The sequence below is a fragment of the Choloepus didactylus genome, chromosome 2 (assembly GCF_015220235.1).
Source record: "Choloepus didactylus isolate mChoDid1 chromosome 2, mChoDid1.pri, whole genome shotgun sequence".
Lineage (NCBI taxonomy): Eukaryota > Metazoa > Chordata > Mammalia > Pilosa > Megalonychidae > Choloepus > Choloepus didactylus.
Window position 1 is genome coordinate 15,934,785 of NC_051308.1, and position 27,993 is coordinate 15,962,777.

The 27,993-nt window shown below is 37.8% G+C and overlaps 1 protein-coding gene and 1 pseudogene across 1 annotated transcript in view; both read left to right on the forward strand.

Moving 5' to 3' along the window:
- Nucleotides 1–1,255: 1,255 nt before the first annotated feature.
- Nucleotides 1,256–2,222, forward strand: LOC119511115 (annotated as a pseudogene).
- A 25,240-nt stretch (nt 2,223–27,462) lies between these two features.
- The window catches only part of TSNAX (translin associated factor X), a 37,429-nt gene continuing 36,898 nt past the window's right edge, over nt 27,463–27,993 (forward strand). Inside the window, exon 1 of the mRNA XM_037820917.1 lies at nt 27,463–27,759. Within this exon, the coding sequence (XP_037676845.1) occupies nt 27,744–27,759 (16 nt within the window). The 5' untranslated portion in view covers nt 27,463–27,743. The remainder of the gene's footprint in view (nt 27,760–27,993) is intronic.

Here is a 27,993-nt window from a genome sequence, read left to right on the forward strand (position 1 = left end):
ATACTTTCAATTCACACAGCTGGCAAAGAACTTGAGTGCAGAATATACAAAAATAAAATCCTACAGAGTAAGAAGAAAAAGCATAGAAAATTTGATTTTAAAAATAGTCAAGAGACTTGAAAAGGCCCTTCACATGAGAAGATACTCAAACAGCTACTAAACATATGGAAATGTAAATTCCATCTCCCCTCAGTCCCCGCCCCCCCGCCCACTTATATTCATATGAAAATGTGTTTCATCATTATATCGAGAAAATACAGATAAAAATCACAATGAAATACCCCCCACACATTACAGAATGACAAAAATATAAATGACAATACCAAGGATCGGTAAGGTTGTGAAGCAACTGGAACTCTTATACATTGCTGGTAGGAGTGTAAATTGATCCAATCACTTCGAAAAAACTTTAAATGAAGTTGAACCTATGCATACCCAGCAATTCCACCCTTGCTATATACATGCACCAAGGAACTTACAGGATAATAGCCATAGCAGCATTACTTGCAGTAGCTAAAACATTGAAAGGGACTCAAATTTACATTAACAGTAGAATGGATAAACAAATTTTCAGCAATGAAAATGAACAACTGCTACTACATGAATCAACATGGCTGAAATTCACAACTACAATGTTGAATGAAAGAAGCTGTTTTGGTTTCCCAATTGCTAAAATAAATACCGTACAATGGATTGGCTTAACAACAGGATTTACTCGCTCAGGGTTTCAGAAGCTAGAAGGTTTGCTTCTTCCCTGAGGTTAGTATCTTCTAGCTAGCTGACAATGTTTGGAGTTTCTTGTCTTTTCCATCACATGGGAATGCACATGGTGATGTCTTTCTCTTCCATTTCCGTTGACTTCCAGCTTCCGGCTGCTCCCCGTGCCTCCCGGGGGCCTTCTCTATAAAGCCTCCAGTAACAAGATTAAGACTCATCCAAATTCAGTTAGGGCACACCTTAAGTGAAGTAACCTTATTCAAAAGGTCCTGTTTACAACCACAGAAATGGATGAAGACTAAGAACATGCTTTTCTGGAGTACATAACTCCAAGGCACCACAGAAGCCATACATAAAAGAATAAAACACTCTATATTCTTTTATAGAAAGTTCAAAACACAAAAAGCTACACTATAATGTTAAAGTCACTTTAGTAGTTATATTTATTGGAGAGAAAAGGAGATGATGATTGGGTGACGGCACTAAGGAAGGCTTTATAGTTGCTGATAATGCTCTTTCTTGACTATTTGGTGGTTTAATGGGTATTGATCCTGTGATAATTCAGATGTATTATGCTTTGTGCATTTTTCTGTGTGTGTGTGTATGTGTGTGTTATATTTGGCAATTGAAAGTTATTTTAAAATGGAAGAAAATTATCTCAGAATTTTCAAGAAGATATGGGGAGGCCCCCAAGCTGGTGCATGTGTCGAAGAGGAACTTGTCCCCTTGAGGGTGTTCATGGAGTCGTGGGCCACAGCTACCTCTCTCCCCTCAAGGCCAATTCTTCTCCTCTAATTGTCAACACAGAGACCTTAGAAGCCCCAGGATAATGAGTTGCAGGTGAACAAGGAGGAGATGGAATACAAGGAGATCACACTGGAAAGGGGTAAGTGAGGTAAGGGCTTCAGCATTGCGGGTGGCACTGACAACCCACACATCAGTGATGACCCATCCATTTTCAACACCAAGATCATCCCTGGTGGGGATGTGACCCAGGATGTACGCCTCAGGGTCAATGACAGCATCCTGTTTATCAAAGAAGTAGACTTGTGGGAGGTAACCCACTCAACGGAGGTGAAGGCCCTCAAAGAGGCAGGCTCCATTATCTGCCTCTATGTCAGGTGCCGGAAGCCCCCTGCTGAGAAGGTCATGGAATCAAGCTCATCAAGGGTCCTAAAGATCTTGGCTTCAGCATCGTATCGGGTGTAGGAAACCAGCACATTTCCAGAGATAAAAGCCTCTACGTCATGCAGATCATCGAAGGAGGGGCCACCCACAAGGATGGGAGGTTGCAGATTGGGGACAAGAGCCTGGTGGTCAACAGTATGCGGCTGGAGGACCTCATGCCCAAGGATGCCATGGCAGCCCTGAAGAACACGTATGATGTCATCTACCTAAAGGTGGCCAAGTCCAGCAATGCCTACCTGAGTGACAGCTATGGTACCCCAGACATCACAATCTGTGAGACCCCTCTGCACTCCAGAAATCCCCATCACCCATCCTAGTCACCCTCATGACTTCCAGTCCCATGGCAGCCCCTGTGGCCATTCCTCTTTGGATATTCCCCTCTAGGTAACCACAATCTCTTATTTTCTGTGGTTGGAGAAATGGAAAATCAATACATACAGGAATTAGTGTCTCTTCCAGAAGGCACAAGGCCCAGATGGTTTTATGGCAAATTTTTATCAAACCCTCAAGGAATAGTTAATTCTTCTTCTCTTTCAGAGTACAGGAAAAGATTAAATGTTCCACATTCCATTTTTATAAGACCAGTCCAGATGTTGACAAGATGAGTGAAAAAGAAAGCATAGGTATATTTTGCTTATGAGCATTTAAAATAACATAGCAGCAAACCAAACATAGCAACATGTTAAAAAAGAATAAGGGGTCACAGCACTGGGAACTGAAGATGGCTGGGGCTTTCTCCACTGAGCCGAAGAAGAAACAGATAGTCCCCTTCACACCTAGTCCAAGGTAACCCTCTGGCTCTCCAAGATGAAAATGGATTTGAAACTTAAAATTCAGCCTGGGCTCGTGCATCTTCCAGTCTTGGCCCACCCAGGGGATCTGCTACCCCAGCTGCAGGATGCTTCCTGACTTGTTGCTGGTGGGCTAGCTTTTGCCACCTCAGTATTCTACACTCTTCTGTAGGAGCTGATAACCACACCCAGGAATAAATTCTTTCTAGAATGAAAGCTATACGAAGAAGATGGTGGCATAGAGAAGAGTGCAAGTTAGTTAGTCCCCCTGGAACAAATAACAAACAACCAGGAACAACTAGTAAATAATCTGGAATAGCTGCTGGGGGACAACAGTGACTGTCCACACATCTTATACCAACCTAGATTGGGAGGAATGCCTGAGATCACAGCGTAAAATCTGTAAGTAAAAACTGCTGACCTGAGCTGGGAGCCCCCTCCCCCCATGGCAGCCTGAACTGCAAAACATGGCTGTGATAGAAAGAGCACTCTCTGAACAAGCGAATATACCTCAGTCCAGCTCCAACTGGGGTTTAATTAACAAACTGCTCAGTACAAGCTACAAATCCCCAATAAACAAACAGAGGCTTTTAGTGATAACTGACCTTAAAGAGCAAGAAGACTTCTCTGTCCCAGGATGGGCAGTCCAGAGGGCCAGGTGTGCTATCTCTGGCTGACAGGTGAAACTGGGGGGGCTGGGACTGGCCCTGAAAGGGGGCTTTCTGGCCCTTTTTCTCTCTCTCAACCTGAGTGACTCAGTGGAGAAAGCCTCAGCCATTTTCAGTTCTCAGTGCTCTGACCCAGAGAAGGGTGGTGATAGCAGAGTCAGAGAGACAAAGAACCTATTTAAATGCAGACAATAACTCCCTAGGGCGTGTATCATCTCTAAGAGGAAGGAGATATTGTCCAGCTCCACTACCCACCTTCCATTCAGAACCAGACCCAAGAGCCTGAGGGAAAACAGCCAAAAGAGAAACTAAGCAGGCCACACCTCCTTACACCAATCAGGAGTGACAGGCTGATAGGCATCACTTGCTGGGCAGGTTAGGAAAACCACAGTGGCTTAAGGCCTCACAGGATGTGTTAATCTTCTAAGACACACCCTCAGGGAAACATGATATTGAATATTGTTCCCTTCTGGAACCTGAGCCCATTCTGGTCTGGGAAAACCTTATTGGGGTAACCAAGGAAACCAGATGCCTAGATGACAGAAAACTACAGCCTACGCTAAGAAAAACAAAGTTATGGCCCAGTCAAAGGAACAGACTTACACTTCAACTGAGATACAGGAATTTGGAAACAACTAATGTAAATCAATTCAAGAAGTTTAGGGAAGATATGGCAAAAGAGATGAAGCGTATTATGAAAACATGGCATACATGAGGTAGAAATCAAAAGTTTGAAAAAACAACTGGCAGAATCAATGGATATGAAAGGCACAACACAAGAGATGAAAGACACAATGGAGACATACAATAGCAGATCTCAAGAGGCAGAATAAAACACTCAGGAACTGGAGAACAAGACACCTGAAAACCTACACACAAAAGAAAAGATAGGGAAAAGAATGGGAAAATATGAGCAACCTCTCAGGGAACTGAATGACAATATGAAATGCATGAATGTATGTGTCACAGGTGTCCCAGAAGGAGAAGGGAAAAGGGGTAGAAGAAATAATAGAGGAAATAATCAATGAAAATTTCCCATCTCTTAGGAAGGACATAAAATTACAGATCCAAGAAGCACAGCATACCCCAAACAGAAAAGAACTGAATAGGCCTATGCCAAGATACTTAATAATCAGATTATCAAATGTCAAAGATGAAGAGAGAATCCTGAAAGCAGCAAGAGAAAAGCGATCCATTACATACAAAGGAAGCTTATAAGACTATGTGCAGATTTCTCAGTAGAAACCATGGGGGTAAGAAGGAAGTGGTGTGATATATATAAAAAAGAGAAAAACTGCCAACCAAGAATCCTATATCTGGCAAAACTGTCCTTCAAATGTGAGGGTAGTTTAAAATATTCTCTGACAAACAATGACAGAGTTTATGAACAAGATACCTGCTCTACAGGAAATACTAAAGGGAGCACTATAGACAGATAGTAAAGACAGGAGTGAGAGGTTTGGAACACAATTTTGGGTGATGGTAGCACGGCAACATAAGTACACTGAACAAAGATGACCGTGAGTATGGTTGAAAGAGGAAGGTTAGGAGCATGTGGGACACCAGAAGGAAAGAGGAAAGATAAAGACTGGGACTGTATAACTCAGTGAAACCTAGAGTGCTCAACAATTGTGATAAAATGTACAAATATGCTTTTTCATGAGGGAGAACAAATGAATGTCAGCCTTGCAATGTGTTAAAAATAGGGTGGGATTGGGGGAAAAATACAGTCAATGCAAGCTAGAGACTACAATTAACAGAAACATTGTATTATGCTTCCTTTAATGTAACAAAGGCGATATACCAAAGCTAAATGCATATGAGAGGCAGACATAAAGGAGGGGTATGGGACTCTTGGCATTAGTGATGTTGTCTGACTCTTTATTCTACTTTAGTTTAATGCTATCTTTCCTTTTGTTGCTTCCTAGCTGTTATGTTTTTTTTTTCTTTTTTTCTCTTTCTTTTTTCTCTTTCTTTTGTCTCTCTACCTTCTTTTACTCTTCCCCCTTCCTTGTAGAAGAAATGGAGATGCTCTTATATAGATAGTGGTGATGGTGGTGAATACATAAATACGTGACTATACAGGGAACCATTGATTGTTTACTACAGTTGGAATGTATGGTGTGTGAACAAAACTGTCTTAAAAAAAATGGGTTGATGAAGAAACCTTAAGGGCGCTATATTGAGTGAAATAAGACAGACACATAAGGACTAATATTGCAGGGTCTCACTGATATGAACTAATTATAATATGTAAACTCATAGACATGAAATATAGGTTACCAGGATATAGAACGAGGCTAAAGAATGGGGAGCGGTTGCTTATTATGAGCAGGTTGAACTTGAATGTTTGGAAATGGATAGAGAGGATTGTAGCACATTGTGAGAATAACTAACAGTGCTGAATGCTGTGTGAAGGTGGTGGAAAGGGGAAGCTCAGAGTCATGTATGTCACCAGAAGGGAAGTTGGAGGTTAAAATATGGGAACGTAAAAAACAGTGAATCTTGTGGGGGCAATGTCCATGATAAACTGTACAAATATTAGAAATCTCTTTCATGAACCAGAACAAGTGTAACTAGAAGCTAATAATAGAGGGACATATAGGGAAAAAATATACCTATTGCAAACTATATACTAGTTAGTAGTATTTTAACGTTCTTTCATCAACAGTAACAAATGTGCTATACCAATACCATGAATCAATAATGGAGGGGGGTGGTTAGGGATATGGGAGGATTTGAGTTTCCTTTTTTTGTCTTTATTTCTTTTCTGGAGTAATGAAGATGTTCTAAAAATTAAAAAAAAATTAATTGTGGTGATGGATGCACAGCTGTATGATGGTGCTGTGGGCTGTATGATTGTACACTTTGGATCTTTGGATAATTTTATGGTATATGAATAACCTCAATAAAAAAAATGAAAAAAAAAAGAATAAGGTAGTCACAAATCAGGGTTTATTGCAGTAAACCAAAGGTGGTTCAATATTAGGAAACTTGTTAATATGATTCATTATATTAAAAAAATTAAGGAAGAAAAACTATTTAAGATGATCATAAATAGATGTGGGAAAGGCAGTTGATGAAATTCAGCATCTGTTTTCAGACAAAAACTCTTGGTAAACTAGGAAGAGAAGAATTTTTTCTTAACACGATGAAGGTAGTTAACAGAAACTACAGCAAACATTTCATAAACGATAAAATTCTAGCTGTGTGACCATTAAGTCAGGGACTAGGCAAGGATGCCTAGTTACTGACATTATAATTCATTGCTTTATGGTGCTGTTGACATTTTGGACCTGATAATTCTTTGTTGTGGGGGCTGTCCTGTGCACTATGGGATGTCTTAACAGCGTCCCTGGCCTCTACCCACTAGAAGCCAGTGGTATCCCTCCCCTCCACAAGTTGTAAGAGTTGAAAATGTCTTTGAAATTATTACCAAATGTTCCCCTGGGGAGCCTGATCACCCCTGGTTGAGAACCACTGCTTTAGAGACTTCTGGCAGTGCAGTAAGACAAGGAGAATAAATACATTTTGAAAGAGAGGGAAAAGACATGGGGAGAAAAGAAAATGGTAAAAATGTGGGTAAATAGTAATAAAATGATGGTATAAAGGAAAGATAATAAAGCCTAAATTGTAGGGGTTAGAAAAATATTCAACAACTATTGCATGTAAGTCTGGAGGGGCGTGATTTGAGTTAATAGAGCATATTTGTGTAGAAGAAGGATAATGTATTTTTTGGCATTAAGTATAAATATTACAATTTCAAGGAAAACCACCAATTACAGAAATTGGGTATATATCTTCCAATCCAGTACAGGAGAAAAATGGAATGAGAAATAAAACCCACAATCAATTTTTTAATAATAAAAGAGCAAGGAAATAATCAGAAAAGGTCAGACAAATAGAAAATAATACGGTGGGAACAAATCATATCAGTAATCATAATCAGTGTAAATGTATATGTTGTCAGCCTTGCTTAAAAAATTAAAAACATCTCTTTGCTGTGTATAGGAAATATTCCTGAAACATAGTGATTGGGAAAGGATGGGAAGTAAATAATTTAAAAATATTCCAAGAAAATCAAAAGAAAGTTGTTATAGCTATTTTAATTTTGAATAAAATAAACATAAGGCAAAAAGAATTACTAGGTATAAAGAGCATTTATGTAATGATATATATTGTATAATGACAAAGTTATTTCACTAAGAGGCCATAACATTTCCAACTTTTCTATGCACCCAATAACATATACTAAAAATCAATAAAATAAAATTTGGCAGAACTACAAAATTAATAAAATGATATATCCACCAGCACAGAAGAAGATTTTAGCTCACTTCTCCCAGTATTTGAAGGGTCAGACAGACAAATCATCCAAGCAACCAACCAAATAAGTACAGCATAAAGATGTGGAAGATTTGAACAAAGCAATCAACAAGCTGGCTGTAATGAATTCTGCACCCTATAGAACACAATGCCTGGAAAACATAAAAACAGAAGGTGTATTAGGTTATAAAATAAGTCTCAACGAATTTTAAAGAATTGATCTGATAAACACCACCTTTTCTGAGCACAGTGCAAGTAGTTTACAAAGCAATAACAAAAGATAGCTAAAACAAACAAAAATTACATACATTTGGAAATTTAAAAGAACAGTTAAATAGCAGATCAAAGAAGAAATCATATTGGAAATTTTTTAATGCTTAGACAGAAAGAAATGAAAAATTACATATGAAAATGCAACTAAAGTTGTACTTAGAAAAAAACCTTTGTCACTGAATTCAGACATTATAAAAGAAGGCTGAATTTTTGTGTGCTAAGCAGGGGGTTTCTTTAACAAAAAAAGTCATTTGCTAAAAGAGGTTTGACCTTGTCTCAAAATCTTTAGGCCCTGCATTGTGATTTTCCTTTTGTGACTTGCAGCTGACTTCTTACAGCATCCAAGTTTGCTTAGATTCTTTGAGAAGCATTAGATATGCTGGGGCACAAGAGCCACTAACAGAATCGCTTGAATTTTAGGCTGGACCAGCTAGAGAAGCTTTTTGCTCTAGGCACAAATCAGAACTGGCAGCGTTCTCAGTTACTCAGCAAACGGATTGGAGCAGAAAATGATAAATATTGCTTCCAGAACTCAAAGAGGCCCGCCAGGTATTGTACCTCATCCTTGTGGTTGTGGGCAAAAGATGGGACAGCTTTTCTGTAACATAGGTGAAAATATCTTTATGTACTCTAGTCTACTAAAGGCATAAGTTCTATAATGTATCAGGACCTTATATTTTCAAGGATTTTTATATTTCCATCTACTGTAAATATGTGTCATACATGGCATCTAAGGTACCTGCTATTTCCAGCTCTCTGGATCCTATCAACATGCTGTCATCTTTGCAGTGAATCAGTGTACTGCCCTGAATAATAAGGCAATCACATTGTGGCAAAGGACAAGAGCTAAATAAGCTGAGCCAGGAGAGTAAAGGTGTACTGTCTCTAACAAATGAAAACAAGGTGCTCCTATTATTTTCTTAAAGTATTTACCTTCAGTGAAAACAACCATGCTACTCTTCATGATCTCAATTTTCTTCATTCCCTTTAAACTGGCTTGTGGCAATACCTTCTTGATCTCTTCCAACTTTACTTTCAGAGGATTCATGGTCCCACATGGTCACAGGTAATAACATTTTGCCACTGTGTCGTATGGGCTGCGAACTTCCCATCTGAGAATGTAAAACAGGATTCTCTGTTCTTTCTATTTCATCTTATCCTCATAAGCAAAACTGTGTTCTCCACAATTCTGTGCAATCTACTCTCTGGTTACATTTCTGAATCAGTAAAAGTTCTTATGTGACAAGCAATAGAAACTGACTCTTACTAATTTAAACAAGAAGAAAGAATTTGTTTGATGTTCTGGAGAATAGCCAGCATCAAAATAAAAGATGAAGAACTAGTCTTTGGGAAGGATAAGAACCAGTGCAGATTCAGGAATCTCATCACTGGGGGGTCATGGACCTCCAAATGACTAAAAATCACCTTTTCTGTCAGGTTGTTCCTGTTTCAAAGTCAAATCCTGGAAGAGAGGATTTGATTGATTTAGGATTATATGGAATAGAGGAGAACAAGTGCCCAAAGGAAGTGATATTGGGCGGAGTGAAAAAACATTTAATACAATAAAATTGTATTATATGCAACACATTATAATAATGCATTCCAATCCAAGCTCATTTTTTGATATATGAAAAAATTCAGAAAATGGGGGAGAGGAACCCACCATGCCTTACTAACCAAAGATATTCACTGTTATTATTTTTTTAATAATATTTTCTTCAATAGATCAAAAAATACCATAGACAATTTGGAACAATCCAAATGATATACAAAAGATTGAAATTGCCAATAAACATGCAGCTATATTCAGTCTTTACATATGGTGTACTTTCTTCATGCCTTCACTAAAAGTTTTTAAATTAAATTTTTTTCTGATTACAAACATAATACAAGTTGGTTACAGTGCAGAAATATATGTCGCATAAAGCAAAAATTCTGTCTGGCAGGGATAATCACTGTTAAAAGTTTGAGATGTTTTTCCATCACTTCTTTAATGCATATATTAAAATATAAATTATTAATTTAATAAAAATTGGATTGTTTTGTTCCTTCAAATACTGTCTTACTTTTATGCCACTTAACTCTGTATCTTGGAAGTATATAGTTCTAACCTCATTCTTTTCAACAGCTTTATATTATTCTATTGAATGGCTATACCATAATTTACTGAACCATTCCTCTGTGTGGACTTCTAAGTTGTTTCAGATTTTTCACTATTACAAGCAGATCTTCAGTAAAAAATCCTTGATCATATATATATACGCTACCCTATGTTTCTGAATCAGTCTCTCTATAGAAATGCATTACTTAATGTATTGTTGTCATAGTGCATGTATATTTATCTCTTGCTTTATTAATTCGCATATCATGTTTTTCAAATGCTATCAAAATATTTTCAAGCTAAATGTAGTATCTATATAATATTCCATTTTATGCAAGTGTTCTTTAATTAATATAATGGTTTCCACATGTGAGGGTATTAAGTTGTTTCAAAGTTTTGGTTAATAGAAATGATTCCCCACTGAACATTTCTGTATCTAAAGCTTTATCTGCATCTCTGAATAATTTTGAGGGAGATTTCTGGGAGTGAAATTGTTGGAACAAATAATATGAACATTTTGATATATACTGACAAATCACCTTTTAGAAAGGCTGTAGAATTTACATTTGCATCAGCAATAATGAGTGTCTGAATTGCTGGACCCTTACCATTGATTATTTTCTGAGCATAATCGATAAAACATAAGTATGATAATAATGTATTATTTATTCACTTAGCACAGTAATATAAACATTTTAAAAATGTGTTTCAGACTCTTTGTAAATACTTTCTTCATATTATACTTCATAGGTGGACAATGATTTGTTTCATACTCTTGTTATTGGATATTTAGATAACTCCTTGATTACTCAGTTATAAATGATGGAACTTGGAACAACTGAAAATATTTTAAATGTTTCATTTAGGTCCATAGACATAAGTCTATCAATGAGTGACCAGAGCAGTGTCCTATGGGATAGTGAGTTGAGCAAGATCTCTACCAACTGAATTGCTGCACAGAGTTGGGGAGTTGACATAGTCTTGAAGTAAGGAAGTGAACATGTTCTGGTGTCCCTGTGAGGTGAAAGTAAACTACTCTTGGTGATCTTTACTTGTTTAGGGAGAGAAAGATGCATTTCAGATCAGTGGTTATAATTGCAGATGCTGGGGGGGTTGTTTTGATTTGCTTTAGAAAATATCTGGAACAGCAGCTGCAGTTGGAGTCACCACCTAATTACACTCTTGATAATTCACTGTTATTGTCAAAGTCCCATTTGTCCTGGCCAGAGAGGCAAGTTAAAAAGGGATGTTCTAAGAATTACACTACTCCTATTTCTTACAAGTCTTGATGGTGGTACAAATCTCAGATTTTTGAAAAGATGTGGTATAGCTTTGGCTTTGGCTTCTGGTAGGAAGAGCTTCAAAGACACTTGGCCCTTCCTACAATTTTAATATATGTTTCACAGATCAGAGAGACAATGTGAAAAAGCTAACAGTTGTTGAGTATTCGTATTCCAACTCTACATTTGTTTATTCAGAAAACAACTATGGGAATGCTCAGATAAAAATTCTGTTCATCACCTAAGCCCCATAAACGTCCACATCTACCATTAGACCATAGTAGCTTTCTGGATTCCAGTTAATCTTTGCTCTGCTACCCTGGTAAATGAACACAAGTCCCTTAGGTGAAGATTAGGAGGATGACTTACAGAATACACTGGTGATTTTTTTTTTCACAACACTTGATTTATTCTTAGTTCTATAAGCTGTCCTTGATGCTTGAAAGACAACTCAGCTGGATATAAAATCCTTGACATTAACTTTCTTTCCTTGTCTTTCTTGAAAATGCTGCTCCACGGTTGCCTTCCTTTGTTCGTTATTCTTGATAAACTTGTTGCCAGTTTAATTCTCTTATCCTTAAAAGTAACTTGATCTTCTTGCCTGGCAGCCTGGAGAAATTATTTTTGCCTTTAAAGTCTGACAGTTTCATCAGACTGTTGGAGATGAGTCTTCCAGGTGAGTTTTCAGAGTCACAGTAGGCCCTTTCAATGTGTGAATTTAGGTTTTCTCTTTGTGATGGTTAGGTTCATGTGTCTACTTGGCCAGGTGATGGTACCCAGCTGTCTGGTCAAGCAAGCACTGGCCTAACCATTGCTGCAAGGATGTTTGTGGCTGGTTAATAAACCAACAGGCTAGTTTATTAAATCATCAATCAGTTGGCTGCAGCTGTGACTGATGACGTCAATGAAGGGTGTGTCTTCCACAATGAGAGAATGCAGTTGGCTGGATTTAATCTAGTCAGTCAGTTGAAGACTTTTAAGCAAGACAGATAGAGGACCTTCACTTCTGCTGCTGCTGCCCGATAAAGCATTTCCTGAGGAGTTCGTCAAAGTTTCCAGTTCATTTCCTGAGGAGTTCATCAAAGACGTTCATCAAAGTTGCCAGTTCATTTCCTGAGGAGTTCATCGAAGATCTTCATTGGAGTTGCTAGTTTGCTGCCTGCCCTATGGAATTTGGACTTGTGCATACCCACAGTTGCATGAGACACTTTTATAAATCTTATATTTATAGATCTCTCTCATTGATTCTCTTTCCCTAGAGAACCCTAACTAATACATTCTTATTTTTGGACCACTTTCTAGTATTACAGCTTTAAACATTAGTTTTATTCCACCATTTTGTTTTTCTTCTTTGGTGAATCTCGTTTTGCAATGTTGGACCTTCTTTGACTATATTCCATGTTAGCCACTTTTTGTCTTAAAATTTTACTTCTTTATTTCATTTTTATTCTCTTGGTTGTTTTTCTGCTGTTCTTCACTGTCCTTTTTAAATTTTCATTTGAATCTAGTCTTCTTTAAACACATTGTAATTTATTCTTCATTTCTGAGATGGCTTTTTCTTTAATGCCCTAACTGCATTCGATCTCATATTATATTTCTTCCTGTTGTCTCTACATGTGTGAGATTCATTTTCTTAGTTTTAAAATTTTTGATTGTAGGTATTTTTAATATTTACTAACTCTTGGTTGATATTTAATTTTGATGGTAGTGTTGTGTTTTTTTTCCAGTTTTATTCTGCTCCTTTTGAACACTGGTCACCTTGGCTTCCTTCCCTGGATGCCCAGGTCCATCTGTCCTGCAGCTTCTCAAGGCCACTGGTTCCTCAGCTCCCAGAAAATTCAGGCCCCACATTTGCTTCCCTTGCCCCAGCTGGGATGTCAGCTCTGGCTTAGGAACAGGGACTCCTGGATCCCTGGTCATAGGGGCTGGGCTGGCATCCTGGGGGTGCAGCTGCCTCTGAGCAGGGCCGGTACCTGGTAGGATCTCCTATCTTCCCATGCCCCAGACCACAGGCTGCGCCCTGCGTGGGGGCTCCCTCCAACCTCAGCACCTGGGCGCTCTGTCAAGTGTAGAAGCAAAAGCACCTTACATGCAGGCCAGGTCGCACAAGGAAGGCCCGTACTGGTGATTTTATTGCTAGTGTCTTCTTCTAGAGTATCTTACCTCTCTTAATCATCAAGGAGCTCTAAATCCGTGAATTTATTCAGAATGGGAATTAGATGACAGCAGTGACATTCTATCATGGAGGTTTAAGTGAAGCTTCTATTTATTAGAAACCTAGTGGCAGTTTGTTTCTAGGGTTTATGTGACCTATTAGCCACTGCTAAAAATCTCTGTGGGTAGAACCATTCTGATTATTACTCCCATAATGCTGTCCATCTTGCTTTTTAAGTGCTTCTTCTGGTGGCTGCATAGGATCCCATTATCCCCATTGACTAGAGAGCCCATTTCAGTGGCAAAATCACCTTCCTGCATTCCTAGACTCCTGAAAACAGCACTTTAAAAATCGTGACATATCCCTCATAATTTTAATTCTCAGTGCTGTAGGGAAGGAAATGTATTTGGAGGCCTCTTACTGGATTTAGTTAAGGATAAGTAAGCAGATGGTATTTGACAAATTTATCCCAACATTTTAATTTCCCTTTCTCTACTTTATGAAAAGGAATTTCTGACAACTTTACTCCATTTAATGTTAGCCACCAGTGAGCCCCAGTTTCAATAACTGAATAAGCAGACAATTAGAACTAACTCCCATCTGCTTGACACAGCAACTATCAATAAATTCAGCTCTATCTAAAATCATTCTTTCCCCAGCCTAACACTCAGAATCCATTGTCATGGATATTCTTTGGGTTTTTGCCACATAAATGAACAAAATTCTTTTGTTGTGTGAGCATTCTCCTTTAGGGTTTCACTTTGTAGTTGACCTCTAAGAGCATGCTAGGATTTGACTCTAGTTGTTGGTTTAGAGGCAAACGAGAAGTAGTAGAAATGGGGCATGAGGAATTGTTACCTCTTACAGGGTAATTGAAGCAAAATTATTATAAGATCTCCAAGCAAAGAAGGGATAACCTCATCATATGGGGTGGGATGGGAGATTCCATTTCTGCTTGTAAGGACTTCTCAGTGGAATTTGGGGTAGTCTAAGTCATCCACATTCTCCTCTATTTCAAATCTTGAGGTCTCCCATTCTATTCCACTCAGTGTCTTAATTTTACATGAGACCTGGTAATGCTGTGAATACAAATTACTTTGCAATTTTGCAATCCACAGGATCAAATTTCGAGTTTGATTTTAGGCTACCTTAGTTCTAAGGCTAGCAACCTGAAAGTTTGTTTAGCATAGTTAAAGACAGCTCCTGACAAGCTCTGAGCCAAGAAGTTATCTTAAGCCTGTCATTCTCTTTAAGTTCTTCAGCACAGAAAGAAGAAACCAAGCTGCTTGTCCATCAACAGATACTTCATTACACTTGGCATGGATAATAATTGAAGACCCTTTTGCCTCTGCATGCCATAGTCTACCTGAGTAATACTCACTGAATCCCAGTGTCTTCAAATCCAACCAAGTCCAATAACTATTTCCTTGAAATAGTCCTCACAACAATTCCTGTATCAGTCAGAGTTCTTCATTGCAACTAAATAATCCATTTTAACTAATTTATCAGAAAAAGAATGTATTAATGGATTTTGGACTGGCTCCTAAATTTAAGGGAGTAGTTTTGATAAGAGGGAGGTGCTTTTTACTCAAGTACAACCCTTGAAATCCACTTAAGTGATTTCATACTTACGGATTATCCTGAAAATGCAGCTCTTAGCTCTCCTCTCCTGCCACTACCCCCTCTCCCCAGTTCCCAACAAGGCAAAACAAATTTATGAAGTAAAATCTATTCTTTATTAATAATTTCTCCAAAAGAATATGAATACTGAATCTCTATACAATTTTCTTTTTCTGAGTTGCTAGGGTATTAGAAGAAAAGAACTGAAATGGTGGAACTGTAACCCATAGCATTCTTTGAAATTTGTTCTACAGCTACTTGTTAAACTATAATTTGAAAGTTGTCACCTTTCTGTATATATGTTATATTTCATAATAAGGAAATAACTGAAACTATGGTACTGTAACTCATAACATTCTTGGAAATTTCCTGTATAACTACTGGTTAAATCATACTTTGAAAGTTATCTCCTTTTTGCATATATGTTATATTTCACAAGAAGGAAATAACTGAAACTGTGGAACTGTAACCCATAACATTCTTTGAAATTTACTTTGCAACTATTTGTTAAATTGCACTTGGAAAGTTATCACTTCTATGTATATGTGTTATATTCCACAATTTTTAAAATGATAAAAAAATAAAAATAATTTTCTCAAAAAAGAGAGAAATTCACAGCTGGCTCTGGTTTAATTAACTTTTTTTAAAAAAATCCTATAATATCTGTTCCAGTTTGCTCATGCTGCCATTATGCAAAATACCAGAAGTGGGTGGACTTTTATAAAGGGGGTTTATTTGTTTACAAATTTACAGTTCTACAGCCATAAAAGTGTCCAAACCAAGGCATAAACATGAGTATACCTTCACTGGAGAAAGGCCATTGGCATCCAGAAAACCTCTGTCTGCTCGGAAGGCACATGGCTGGCATCTGCTTGCTCCCAGGTTGCATTTCAAAATGTTGTTCTCCAGAATGTCTCTAGGCTTAGCTTCTCAGGGCAAATTCTGGGCTAGTATCTCCAAAGCATCAGCAAAAGTCTGTTTTCAATGGCTGTCTCCAAAATGTCTCTCTCAGCTGCAGCACTGAGCTCCCTCTGTCTGAGCTCTTATATGGCTCCAGTGATTTAATTAAGACCTATGCTGAGGGGATGGGACCACACCTCCATGGAAATAATTCAGTCAGAGTTATCACCTACAGTTGGGTGGGTTACATCTCCATGGAAACAACCTAATCAAAAGGTTCCAACCTAATCAAGACTAAATACATCTGCCTCCACAAGATTGCATTAAAAAACATGGATTTTTCTGGGGAACATAATATATCCAAACTGGCACAACATTCCTCAGGGAGATCCTTAATTCTCTGTGCCTATCAATCTCTATATGCAAGTCCTTTTTTTATCTTTTGTTCTATCCATAATTTGTGATTTCTATTCTTAGGCATCTAGGGAGTTTCAATTTGTTAGAAAATTCTTCTTTTGAATTTAATTTTTGTGCCACTTGAAAAGGACCAAAAATAAAGAATATCTCACGTGATACTGTGCTCTGAATTCAGAATCTTCTTAGTTCGTTTCTATCCTAGTTCTTGGTCAAGACCTTCTCCGTACTTATGGACAAACAGTAAATATAACAGCCACCATTACACCCAAGATACAATGGCACAGGTAAAGGAAAGGAAAGGGGAATTTTATATGTATATATAAGATACATCTAATAAGAAAATAAGAGGTAGAGCCTACAGTTCTTGTTTCTGCAGCTGGTCTTGAGGCTATAACTGGTATTTTCGTCACCTACCACCTCTTCCATGTTTTTTCTATCTTTGGCTAGCACCATATTGGTTGAAGTTCTTTGCAGGTTGGGGCAACCAAATTTTTGTTTCCGAGGGGCTTGAATCCTTCGTGGTCCTGCCTGTAAAGAATTGCAGTAGTTTACTGATACTTTAAACATTGCACATAATATTTAATTAAGTACTCCTGGGGATCTGTGTTCCAGCTGTACTGCACTCAACATCCATTGTGAAACAGCAGTCCTATTTCCTCTTGATAATCAAGGTTGATTTGTAGGTTTTTTGTCTTTTTTTTTTTTTTGTGAATGCTTAGTGTGGGATTCTTTCTTCCCTCCCTCCCTTCCTTCTGCCAGAGTCCCACCTTGGACCAACAGAATCAGAATCTGGGGTGGCCTGAGCATCACTTTATTTTTTTTTTAATGCTTCCCAGGTGTTTCTAGTGGCAGTCGGGTTTGAAACTGGTTCTTGTCAAAACCTTGTAGAAGGGAAGCTCCCAGATCTCATTTGACTTACAGGAGGCAGAATTTATCTGTGATTATTGCTGAGACTGTCTCAAATTGATTTATCAGATTCTTTCCATAAGCTTCCTACTGAGGGTAGGGTTAATTAATGTATGAATTAGTTAAGTATTAAATACATACTATTTGACATCCTCTGTGTTTATGTACACACACACACACACACACACACACACACACACACACACATAAAAGATGAATAAGATTTGTTAATTAGTGCAGGGTTTCTCAGCTTCAACTTTGTTGACAGGTCTGGATAACTCTTTGTTGTGCACTGTAGGATGCTTAACCTCCAATAGATGCCTGTAGCAACCCTATTCCCACCCTTCAGTTGTGTTAAGCAAAAAAATCTCTGCAAAAAGGTCTCCAGACATTGCCACATGTCCCCTTAGGGGAAAAAATCACCCTTTGTGTTAGAACCACCAGTTTAGTGGTTTAAAGAGCCCAAAGGGACAAGGGCTCAATACAGTGTTCTTGGTGAATGTGCTTCTCCCTCACTATCACTTCTTGACCAGCAAAGCCTATTCTCAGAATGCTGGAGAGCCTCCAAATAACAGCCCCCACCAGAAATGTGGAGGGGCAATTAATCATTAGATTGTGAAGGGGCGATTCATGCAAAGAAGGGATGCTGGGCAGAACAAAGGAATAAATGTTCACTCCATGCATTTTGCATTGAGCAATAAACTTGTTACAGAAAATTTGAAATATACAGAGAATAGGAAAAAAATCTCGATATCCCAACACTCAAACTGTTAATATTTTTCTAAATAACATTTTCCCCCTTATTATAAATATAGTTTATTATAAATAATTTGGAAAACAAAAAATAAAATAAAAATTCCCATAAACTCACTCTGAGAAATATACATGTAACATTGAGATATATTTGTTTCAAGTCCTTAAACAAAATTAAAAACCTGTATTTTCTTTTATATCATAAAAATAATAGTTATTGTAACATCCAAGCATTAGAGAAATATATGCACCTTAGAAAATGAAAGTTCTTTCTATTCACAACCCCCAGAGATAACCACTGTTAACATTTTGGTGTATACTACCCCTTATTCTTTTTATACGTAGCCTAAATTACATTTATAAAAATTATAAAATAAGATCTAAATCTGAAGACTGTTTTTCATCTTGTCCTTTTCTCCTAATGATATATCTTGGGTATCTTTTAATGTAAATCTATCTCATTCTTTTCAAACTCAGTATAGTAGTATAGTATTCCATTGTATGAGTGTATCTTAATTTATTTAATATACTGTGGACATTTAAATAATTTCCAGTTTTCAAATATTGTAAATAATGATTCCAGGAGCATCTTGTGTGTATGTGTATGTGTTTGTACACATATACATGTATATATTTGCACACATCTCAGTGGTTTTGAACCAGTACTTACAAAAATACACTATATGTCAGTGGTTCTCATATGTAGTCCTGAGACCAGCATCATCACCGTCACATCTTCTGGGACTCTGACTGTCTGCCTCTCTTTCTGACTAATAAGGCCCCTGTGATTACATTGGGTCCACCCCGATAATCGAAGATAATCCCCCAAATCAAAACCATTAACTTAATCATCCACAAAGTTCCCTTTGCCATCAAGGTAACAAATTCACACGTTCCAAGAATTAGGAGGTAGACGTGTTTGGGGCAGGAGTGGTGGTGGTGGCTCTATTAGTCTGTCTACCATAAAAGGCCTCAATGAAAATTTCAGATCTGAAGGAAGAAGCAAGCCATGCAGAAATCTGTAGGAAAAGTAGTCCAAGCATAGGGAACTGCAGTTGCTAAAGCCTTTGAGGAACAAGAGGCCAAAGAGGATGGCGCAGTCAGAAAATAGCAGATGAGAACAAGGTAATGGGTGGTGGTTAGGGCCACACTATGTAGGACCTTGTAAAGCCTTTAACTTTTACTTTGAGTGAAATGAGAAGTCCTTGTAGAGTTTTAAGGAGAGGAATGACATCATCTGATATAAATTTTAATGGGATCACTCTGGTTTCTGTGTGGAGAAATTACTGAAGTTTGGCAAGAGTAAAAACAGAAAACTAGTGTATCAGTTATCTATTGCTGCATAACAAACTACCCCAAAATTTAAGGACATAAAACAAGAATTTATATTTTTCATGATTCTGTGGATTGGCTAGATGGTTCTTTTGCTTCACTGTGGTGACTGCTGGAGTCATCATGCTACTGCGTTCAACAGGGAGTTTGTCTGGGACCGGAATGCCCAACATGGCTTCACTCGTGTATGAAGACTAAGCTGAATTGGCTATAAGGAATGGGGGCTGTTCAGGACTCTGTCTCCAAAAGGGCAGTCAGAATTCCTCTTCTTCTTCTTTTTTTTTTTTTTAAGAGAAGTTGTGGGTATGCAGAAAAGTCATGTATAAAATAGAGCTCCCATATACCACCCTATTATTAACACCTTGCATTAATGTAGTACATGTATTACAATTGATTATAGCATATTTTAAAATTGTCCTATTAACTAAAGTCCATGGTTTACCTTATGGTTCACTATTTGTGTTGTACCATCCCATGCATTTTTTTTTAATTTTTTTATTCTAGTAACATATATACAACCTAAAATTTCCTCTTTTAACCACATTCAAATACATAATTCAGTGCTGTTAATTACATGCACAATGTTGTGCTACCATTACCATCACCCATTACCAAAATATTTCTGTCATCCTACATAGAAACTCTGTGTAATTTAAGCATTAACTTCCTATTCCCTACCACCACCCCATCTCCTGGTAATCTATTTTCTAGGTTCTAACTTTATCAGTTTGTTTATTCTAATTATTTCTTATCATTGAGATTATTCAATATTTGTTCATTGTGTCTGGCTTATTTCACTCAACATGTCTTCAGTGTTCACCCACGTTGTTGCATGTATCAGAACTCCATTCCCTTTTTATGGCTGAATAATATTCCACTGCATGTATATACCACATTTTGTTTAACCATTCATCAGTTGATGGACACTTGGGTTGCTTCCATCTTTTGGCAATTGTGAATACTGCCACTATGAACATTGGTGTGCAAATACCTGTTTGAGTCCCTGCTTTCAGTTACTTTGGGTATATAACTAGAAGAGCAATTCCTGAATCATATGGTAATTCTATAGCTAACTTCCTGAGAAACTGTGAAACTGTCTTCCATAGTACCTGCATCATTTTACATTCCCACAAGCAATGAATGAGTGTTCCTATTTTCCCACATCCTCTCCAACATTTGTAATTTATATATTTTTAATAACAGCTATTCTAGTGGGTGTGAGATAATATCTCATTGTGGTTTTCATTTCTATTTCCCTAATGGCTAATGATGTTGAGCAACTTTTCATATGATTATTGGTCATATGTATATCTTATTTGGAGAGATGTCTATTCAAGTATGTGTCCTTTTTTTAAATCAGGTTGTTTGTCTTTTTGTTGTTGAGTTGTAGGATTTTTTTTATATATTCTGGATATTAAACCCTTAATGAACATGTGGTTTCCAAATATTTTCTCCCATTGGGTAGGTTGCCATCTAATTTTCATGATAAAGTCTTTTGATGCACAAAAGTTTTTAATTTTCAGGAAGTTCCATTTATCTATTTTTTTCTTTTGTTGCTGGTGCTTTGGGTGTAAAGTCTAAGAAAACATTGTCTAATACAAGGTCCTGAAGATGCTTATCTATGTTTTCTTCTAGGAGTTTTATAGTTCTAGTTCTTAAATTTAGGTCTTTCATCCATTTTGAGTTGATGTTTGTATATGGTGTGAAGTAAAGGTCCACCTTCATTCTTTGCATATTGAGATTCAGTTTTCCCAGTACCACTTGTTTTAGGGACTATTCTTTCCCAATTTAGTGACCTTTGCCTCCTTGTTAAAACTTAGTTGGCTTTAAACGTGAGGGTTGATTTCTGAACTCTCAATTAGATTCCACTGGTCTCTATGTCTTTCTTAGTGCCAGCACCATGCTGTTTTGATTACTGTGACTTTGTAATAAGTTCTAAGATTGGGAAATGTGAGTCCTCCAAATTCATTTTTCTGTTTCAAGATGGCTTTGACTAATTGGGCCCTTATCCTTCATATAAATTTGATGTTTGGCTTTTCCATTTCTGCAAAGAAGGTTGTAGGAATTTTTATTGGGATTACATTGAATCTGTAAATCACTTTAGGTAGAATCAACATCTTAACAATATATATTTAGTCTTCCAAACCATGAACACAGAATATCTTTCCATTTATTTGTCTTCTTTGATTTCTTTTAGTTTTTTTTTTAATAGTTTTCTGTGTACAATTCTTTTACACCCTTAGTTAGATTTATTCCTAGATATTTGATTCTCTTAGTTGCTATTGTAAATGGCATTGTAAATGATCTCTTCTTCTGATTATTCATTACCAGTGTATAGAAACACTACTGGCTTTTGGGTGTTTGATTTTTTACCCTGCCACTTTGCTGAATTCATTTATTAGCTCTAGGAGCTTTGTTGTGTATTTTTCAGGATTTTCTGTATATAGGACATATCATCTGCAAATAGGGAAAGTTTTACTTCTTCCTTTCCAATTTGGATGCCTTATATATTTTTTTTCTTGCTTAACTGTTCTGCCTAGAACTTCCAGTATGATGTTGAATAACAGTGGTGAGAACGGGCATCCTTTTCTTCCTCTTGAACTTAGAGGGAAAGCTTTCCATCTTTCATCACTAAGTACAATGTTAGCTATGGGTCTTTTTAAAATGTATGCTCTGTATTGTGTTGAGAAAGTTTCCTTCTAATCTTAGTTTTTAAAGGATGTGTTTTTTGTTTGTTTGTTTGTTTTTATCAAGAAGGGGTGCTGGATTTTGTCAAAGTGCCTTTTCTGCATCAATTGAGATGATTGTGTTTTGTTTTGTTTTGTTGTTCTCTTCATTCAGTTAATGTGGTGTATTATACTAATTGATTTTCTTATATTGACCCATCCTTTCATACCTGGGATAAATCTCACTTGAATTCTTTAATGTTCTTTAAATGTTTTATTGGGTTCATTTTGATAATATGTTCAGAAAAGGCATGGGTATCTTATGTTATTTTTATCCAGCTTTGGTATGAGGGTGATGCTGGCCTACTAGAATGAGTTAGGGAGTGTTTCCTCATCTTAAATTCTTTAGAAGAGTTTGAACAAAATTGGAGGTGCCTTCTGGAATGTTTGGTAGAATTCCCCTGTGGAGCCATCTGGTCCTGGGCTTTCCTTCCTTGGGAGGTTTTTGATTACGAATTCAATATTTTTACTAGTAATTGGTTTGTTGAGATCTTCTACTTCTTCTAGAGTCAGTGTGTTTGTAGGAGTTTGTCCATTTCATCTGGCTTATCTACTTTCTTGCTGTACAGTTGTGCGTAATAATCCCTTATAGTCCATTTTATTTCTGTGGAGTTGGTAGCAATGTCCCCCTTTTCATTTTTTATTTTCATTATTTGTGTCCTCTCTCCTTTTTCCTTTATCAGTCTCACAAAAGATTCAACTTTTGATCATTTCAAAGAACAAACTTTTTTGGTTGTCAATTCTGTTGTTTTTTATTCTTTTATTTTCTTCATTCTTTTTATTGTTTTTAAATTTCATTTATTTTAGCCCTAATCTTTCTTTCTTTCATTTGCCCATTTTGGATTTAGTTGCTTTTCTTTTTCTAATTCCTCCAGTTTTGAGATTTGGACTCTGGAGTTTTGAAATATTCAATTCAGACAGTTCCTGCCTGTTTAATAGTTGTTCTGGTGGAGGCACTGATTCCTGGAGCTTCCTGCTCTGCCATCTTCCCACAATCCATACCTTGGGTAGTCAGACTTCTTACCTGGTGGCCTGAAGTTCTAAGAGAGTGGATTTTTCAAAGTCTCTTAAGGGAGCAGGCCTGAAACTGGCACAGCATCATTTCCCTTGCATTCTATCAGTCAAAGCTAGTCAAAAGACCAACTCAGCTTTAAGGAAAGGGAAACAGACTCCATGTTATAATGAAGAGGACTGACATCTGCATACAGTTAAGAGGCCATTGCAACAATATTTCAGGTGAAAGATGATGGTAGCTTGGGCTAAGGTGGTAACAGACCAGGAGAAATAGCTGGATCCTGAATATATTTTGAAAGTAGGCATGAAAATACGAGATGCTTAATGAACTCCAAACAGGATAAACCCAAATAGACCCATACTGCATGTGCTGGTTTGGATGTATTATGTCCCCCAAAATGCCATGTTCTTTTAATCCAATCTTGTGGGAGCAGATGCATTAGTGTTGATTAGGTTGGAATCCTTTGGGTGTTTCCATGGAGATGTGACTCAATCAACTGTGAGCGAACCATTTGATTGGATTATCTCCATGGAGATGTGGGCCCCGCCCATTCAGTGTGGGTCTTGATTTAATCACTGGAATCCTATAAAAGAGCTCACAAACAGAAGTACCCCAGAGACCAGTTGAGAGTGACATTTTGGAGAGCAGCCAAGAGAGACATTTTAGAGATGGCTGTTGAAAGCAGACTTTTGCTGACACTTTGGAGATGCTAGCTCAGTGTTTGTTCTGGAGAAGCTAAGAGAGAACAAAACACCCCAAGAGCAACATGTTGAAGCACGCACAGGAGCTGAGAGAGAAGCTGAAATACAACTCAGCCATGTGCCTGTGCCTTCCCAGCTAACAGAGATTTTGCGGACGCCATCGGTGTTCTTCAGTGAAGGTAGCCTATTGTTGATGACATGGTTTGAACACTTTTATGGCCTCAGAACTATAACTTTTTAACCAAATAAACCCCCTTTTTAAAATCCAATCCATTTCTAGTGTTTTACATAATGGCAACATCAGCAAACCAAACACTGCACCATGTTATAATCAAACTCTTGAATGCTAAAGTTAAAGAGAGGATTCTGAAAGCTGTAAGAGAGAAGCAATGTGTCACATATAAGGGGACCTTAGTAAGATTAAGTGTCACTTTCTCATTGGAAACCATGGAGACAAGAAAGCATGTGGGATGACATATTTAAAGTGCTAAAAGCAAAAAATTGACAATCAAGAATTCTGTATCTGGCAAAATTGCCTTTCAAAACTAGACAAACAAAAGCTTAGGGACATTATCATCTCTAGACTGGCCCTACAAGAACTGCTAAAAGGGGTTCTATAGGTTGAAAGGAAAAGACATTAGACAATTGACAGAAGCTATATGAAGAAATAAAGATCTCTGGTAAAGATAATGACATGGATAAATATAAATACCAGTACAATTGTATTTTTTGTTTGTTATTTCCACAGGATCTAAAAGGCAAATGCATAAAATGTAAGGATAAATCAATGGTTTTGGTTATATATAATGTATAAATATGTAATTTGTGACAAGACAACATAAAGGTGGTGTACAGAGGAATATAGGAACAGTTGATGCATGCTATTGACATTTTTAAGTTGGTGTCAAAGGAAACAAGATTGTTAAAGATCTAGAATGTTAAATTTAAGCTCATTGTAACCACAAAGAAAATATCATAAAATATGCAAATTCATATAGACAGAAAGTAGAATACAGGCTACCAGGGGTGGGGGCAGGTGTAATAGGGAATCAATGCAAAACATTGTTTAGGGTGAAGGAAAAATAATAGTAATGGAAAATGGTGAGGGTACTGTAACATTGTGAATGTAATTAATCCCACTGAATTAATCCCATTGTGATGGCAAGATTTATTTTGTATATGTTTCCACAATTTTTTTAAAAAGGGAGAAACTAAAAAGATGATGACAAATAAATGCAATACATGATACTGGATGGGATCAAAGAGTGGAGGAGAAAAGGCTCTAAAGGACATTATTGGGACATAAGAAAAAATTGGAATATAGACTGTAAGCTTTAATATCAACGTTAAATTTCTTGTACTTGATAACTCCACTTAAGGGGATTACATAAGTGAATATGCTTGCTTATAGGAAATATATGCAAGTATTATGTGTTCATGGACTATGATGTATGCAACCTGCTCTCAAATGTTCAGAAAATGGATAGATGGATAGATGAATGAGTATATGATAGATAGAATAATATGGGAAGAGTGGCAAAGTGTTAGAATTGGTGGATCTGGTTATCTGGGAGTGGGGTGGGTGTATATTGGAGTCTCTGTAAGGAGTTTGTATTATTTTTGCAACTGTCTTGTAATTTGAAATTATTTCAAGTTAAATAGTTAATGTATTTGTGCTTGTGTGTGTTTTGCCAAATACCAAAACTATGTGTATGCAACTGAATCAATAAGACAAGAAGATAGTCAGGGTAGGAATGCTGTCTACAGGTTGCCACAGAGATGGAAAGATATTCCGTGACAAAGGAGTTGCTGTAGTTGGGAAGCCTGAGGTGACTGCACATGCAAATACATGCAGGGAAAGTGCTCTGGGGAGTCACCTCAACAAGTACTTTGAGAAGTCATTACAGGTTATGAAACTTGGGGTTCTCAATATTACATTTATGGGAAGCAGTGAAATGCAGTTCAGTAACAGCTATAATTGAACAGACTAGGGGAGTGGTGGCTGGAGAAAGAAAAGAAATATGGCTGTTCTAGGTTTTGGGAAATGGAGGACTTGGGAGCTTCTATTCCCGTCGAGTTAGGGAAAAATACCTTTTCCCAGGGTATGGTAAAATAAACTTTGACTCGAAAAATGTTCATAACTTACTGGTTTCATTGGATCTAGAAAGAGTCACATTTAAATGACTACATTTCTAGCAATTGTCTTTTTTTGTGCGTGTATGTGAACTGTCAAGTCATCTCTATTAGAAGAGTAGGGTATGTGGGTGGATGTCCGCAACGTCAGACACATGAACTCAGGAGAATTTGCTCTACATCCTTAAATGCAACAGTTCAGCTCAGGTTCCCAATAGCTTATTTTACGTACAAGGAATTTGGCTCATTGATTCATGAATTCAAAGAGCTGCAAATATATGAAGGGTGGTGATTACTTTTCTGCTTTAGAGTTGAGACCGTAGAGATCACCCATAGAACACCTTGCTATGACACTTCTGTCAGGAACTTGAAGTTACTGCCATATTCTGGCTAAGTTATTTCATTCCTTATCCCTTTCTTTCTAAATTAACAAGGAGAAAAGATTGAGCATACTATTGCCTACAATTTGGAGGTCAATTAGAGAAAAGTTAATAGAAGGTACTTGTGATTTCTTTTCTAGGCCTGGGCCATCCAATTTATCAAAGCTCTGCCTGAGTTTATAACTAGAGGGTGTTGAATTGCCACCTAGTGGAAATCTGTTAACCCAGGTTACCAATCTTGATGTGAACCTCATGCTTCAACAAACACATATGGAAGCTTTTAAGGGGTCAGTGCTAAGAAAGTATGGTGGTAGGGAGGCGTGGGACAGTCTAAAAAGGTACCTGCCCACAATAAAAGGCTCACAATTTAGTGATGTACACCTATTATTATTATCATTTTTTTTTCTTTTTTGAAAAGTGACGGTGGGAGAACAGTATGGCAGCTAGTATTTAATTGAGCATTTACTATTTGTGAAAGACACTCTTTTATGTGCTTTGAGAATTAAATCATTTAATCCTCAAACAGTCCTACGGAGGTGGGGGGTACTATTTTATCCCTATTTTACAGATAAAGAGGGAGGAAAATGTGGAGGACAGGCAGGGGCAGAAGGGCGGTTTTATCTTTGTCAGATAAAACACTAGTAACACCATCCGCTTACTACTTTGCATATTTTCAAAGCATAAAGCTCCTGGAGTCACCGCTAGAAATTGAAAAGTTAAAAAAAATTTTAACTATGTGAGGTTTCGCTTCGATTCTGAGAAGACCTTTCTTTCTGCCTTAGAAGACCACAATAGATCTTCTCTGCTTTACAACCCTGCAGCAAGGCACTCAAAGGCAGACCCCTCCTAGTGAACTCCAACCTCCACGATGCACCGCGCGGGAAGGGGGAAGGGGACCACGCTGAGGGAAAGTTAGGGTGTTCTAAACGCGCCTTAAGAAAAAGTCACGTACATTTCTTGCTGCTTGCATCTGCACATAAATCTCACCTCCAGGGGTAAGTTACCATCTTTATTATTTTTTTAACGGCGCAGGTTGCAATTGTGTAGATTCGCTTCTGTCTTCAGGCACAGCAGAGGGCAGGCGCGACGGCGCAAGGGCACGAGGTCCTCCGAGCCCAGCAGGGGACGGAGCCAGTGGCTTCAGGGCTGGGACGCAGGCCGGAAGTGTGTGGGGCAAAGGAAGAGGTCTGGGTCCTGTCGGCGGGCGTTTCCGGCTAGCACATCGACGTCGACCCGGTTGAAAACGGCTTCTTGCGAAGGTCTTTCAGAGACTGGTTTGCCGCCAAAGGCCGGCATCCTGTGTACTCCAGCTGTCTCCAAGACCCTCAGTCTCCGCTCATCTTACCGTAGGCTGAGAAGACATGAGCAGCAAAGAAGGTGGTGTCCTAAACAGCATTTGGGTGTTCTTTACTCAAAAGGGGGAGGACCTCTAGCTTTATGTTGGATTTTCAACTTCTCATCCTTGAGGGATAACCCCTTCCCTTGCAGGCTGGGGGTGGTGCTGGCGGCTCTGGTGTTTTCCTCGGCCAGATTGGCCGTATTTATACCCCTCATTTTCATAAATCTTCGCCCTGTTATTTTACCCTAGTTTAGTAATTGTGCCGGATCAAG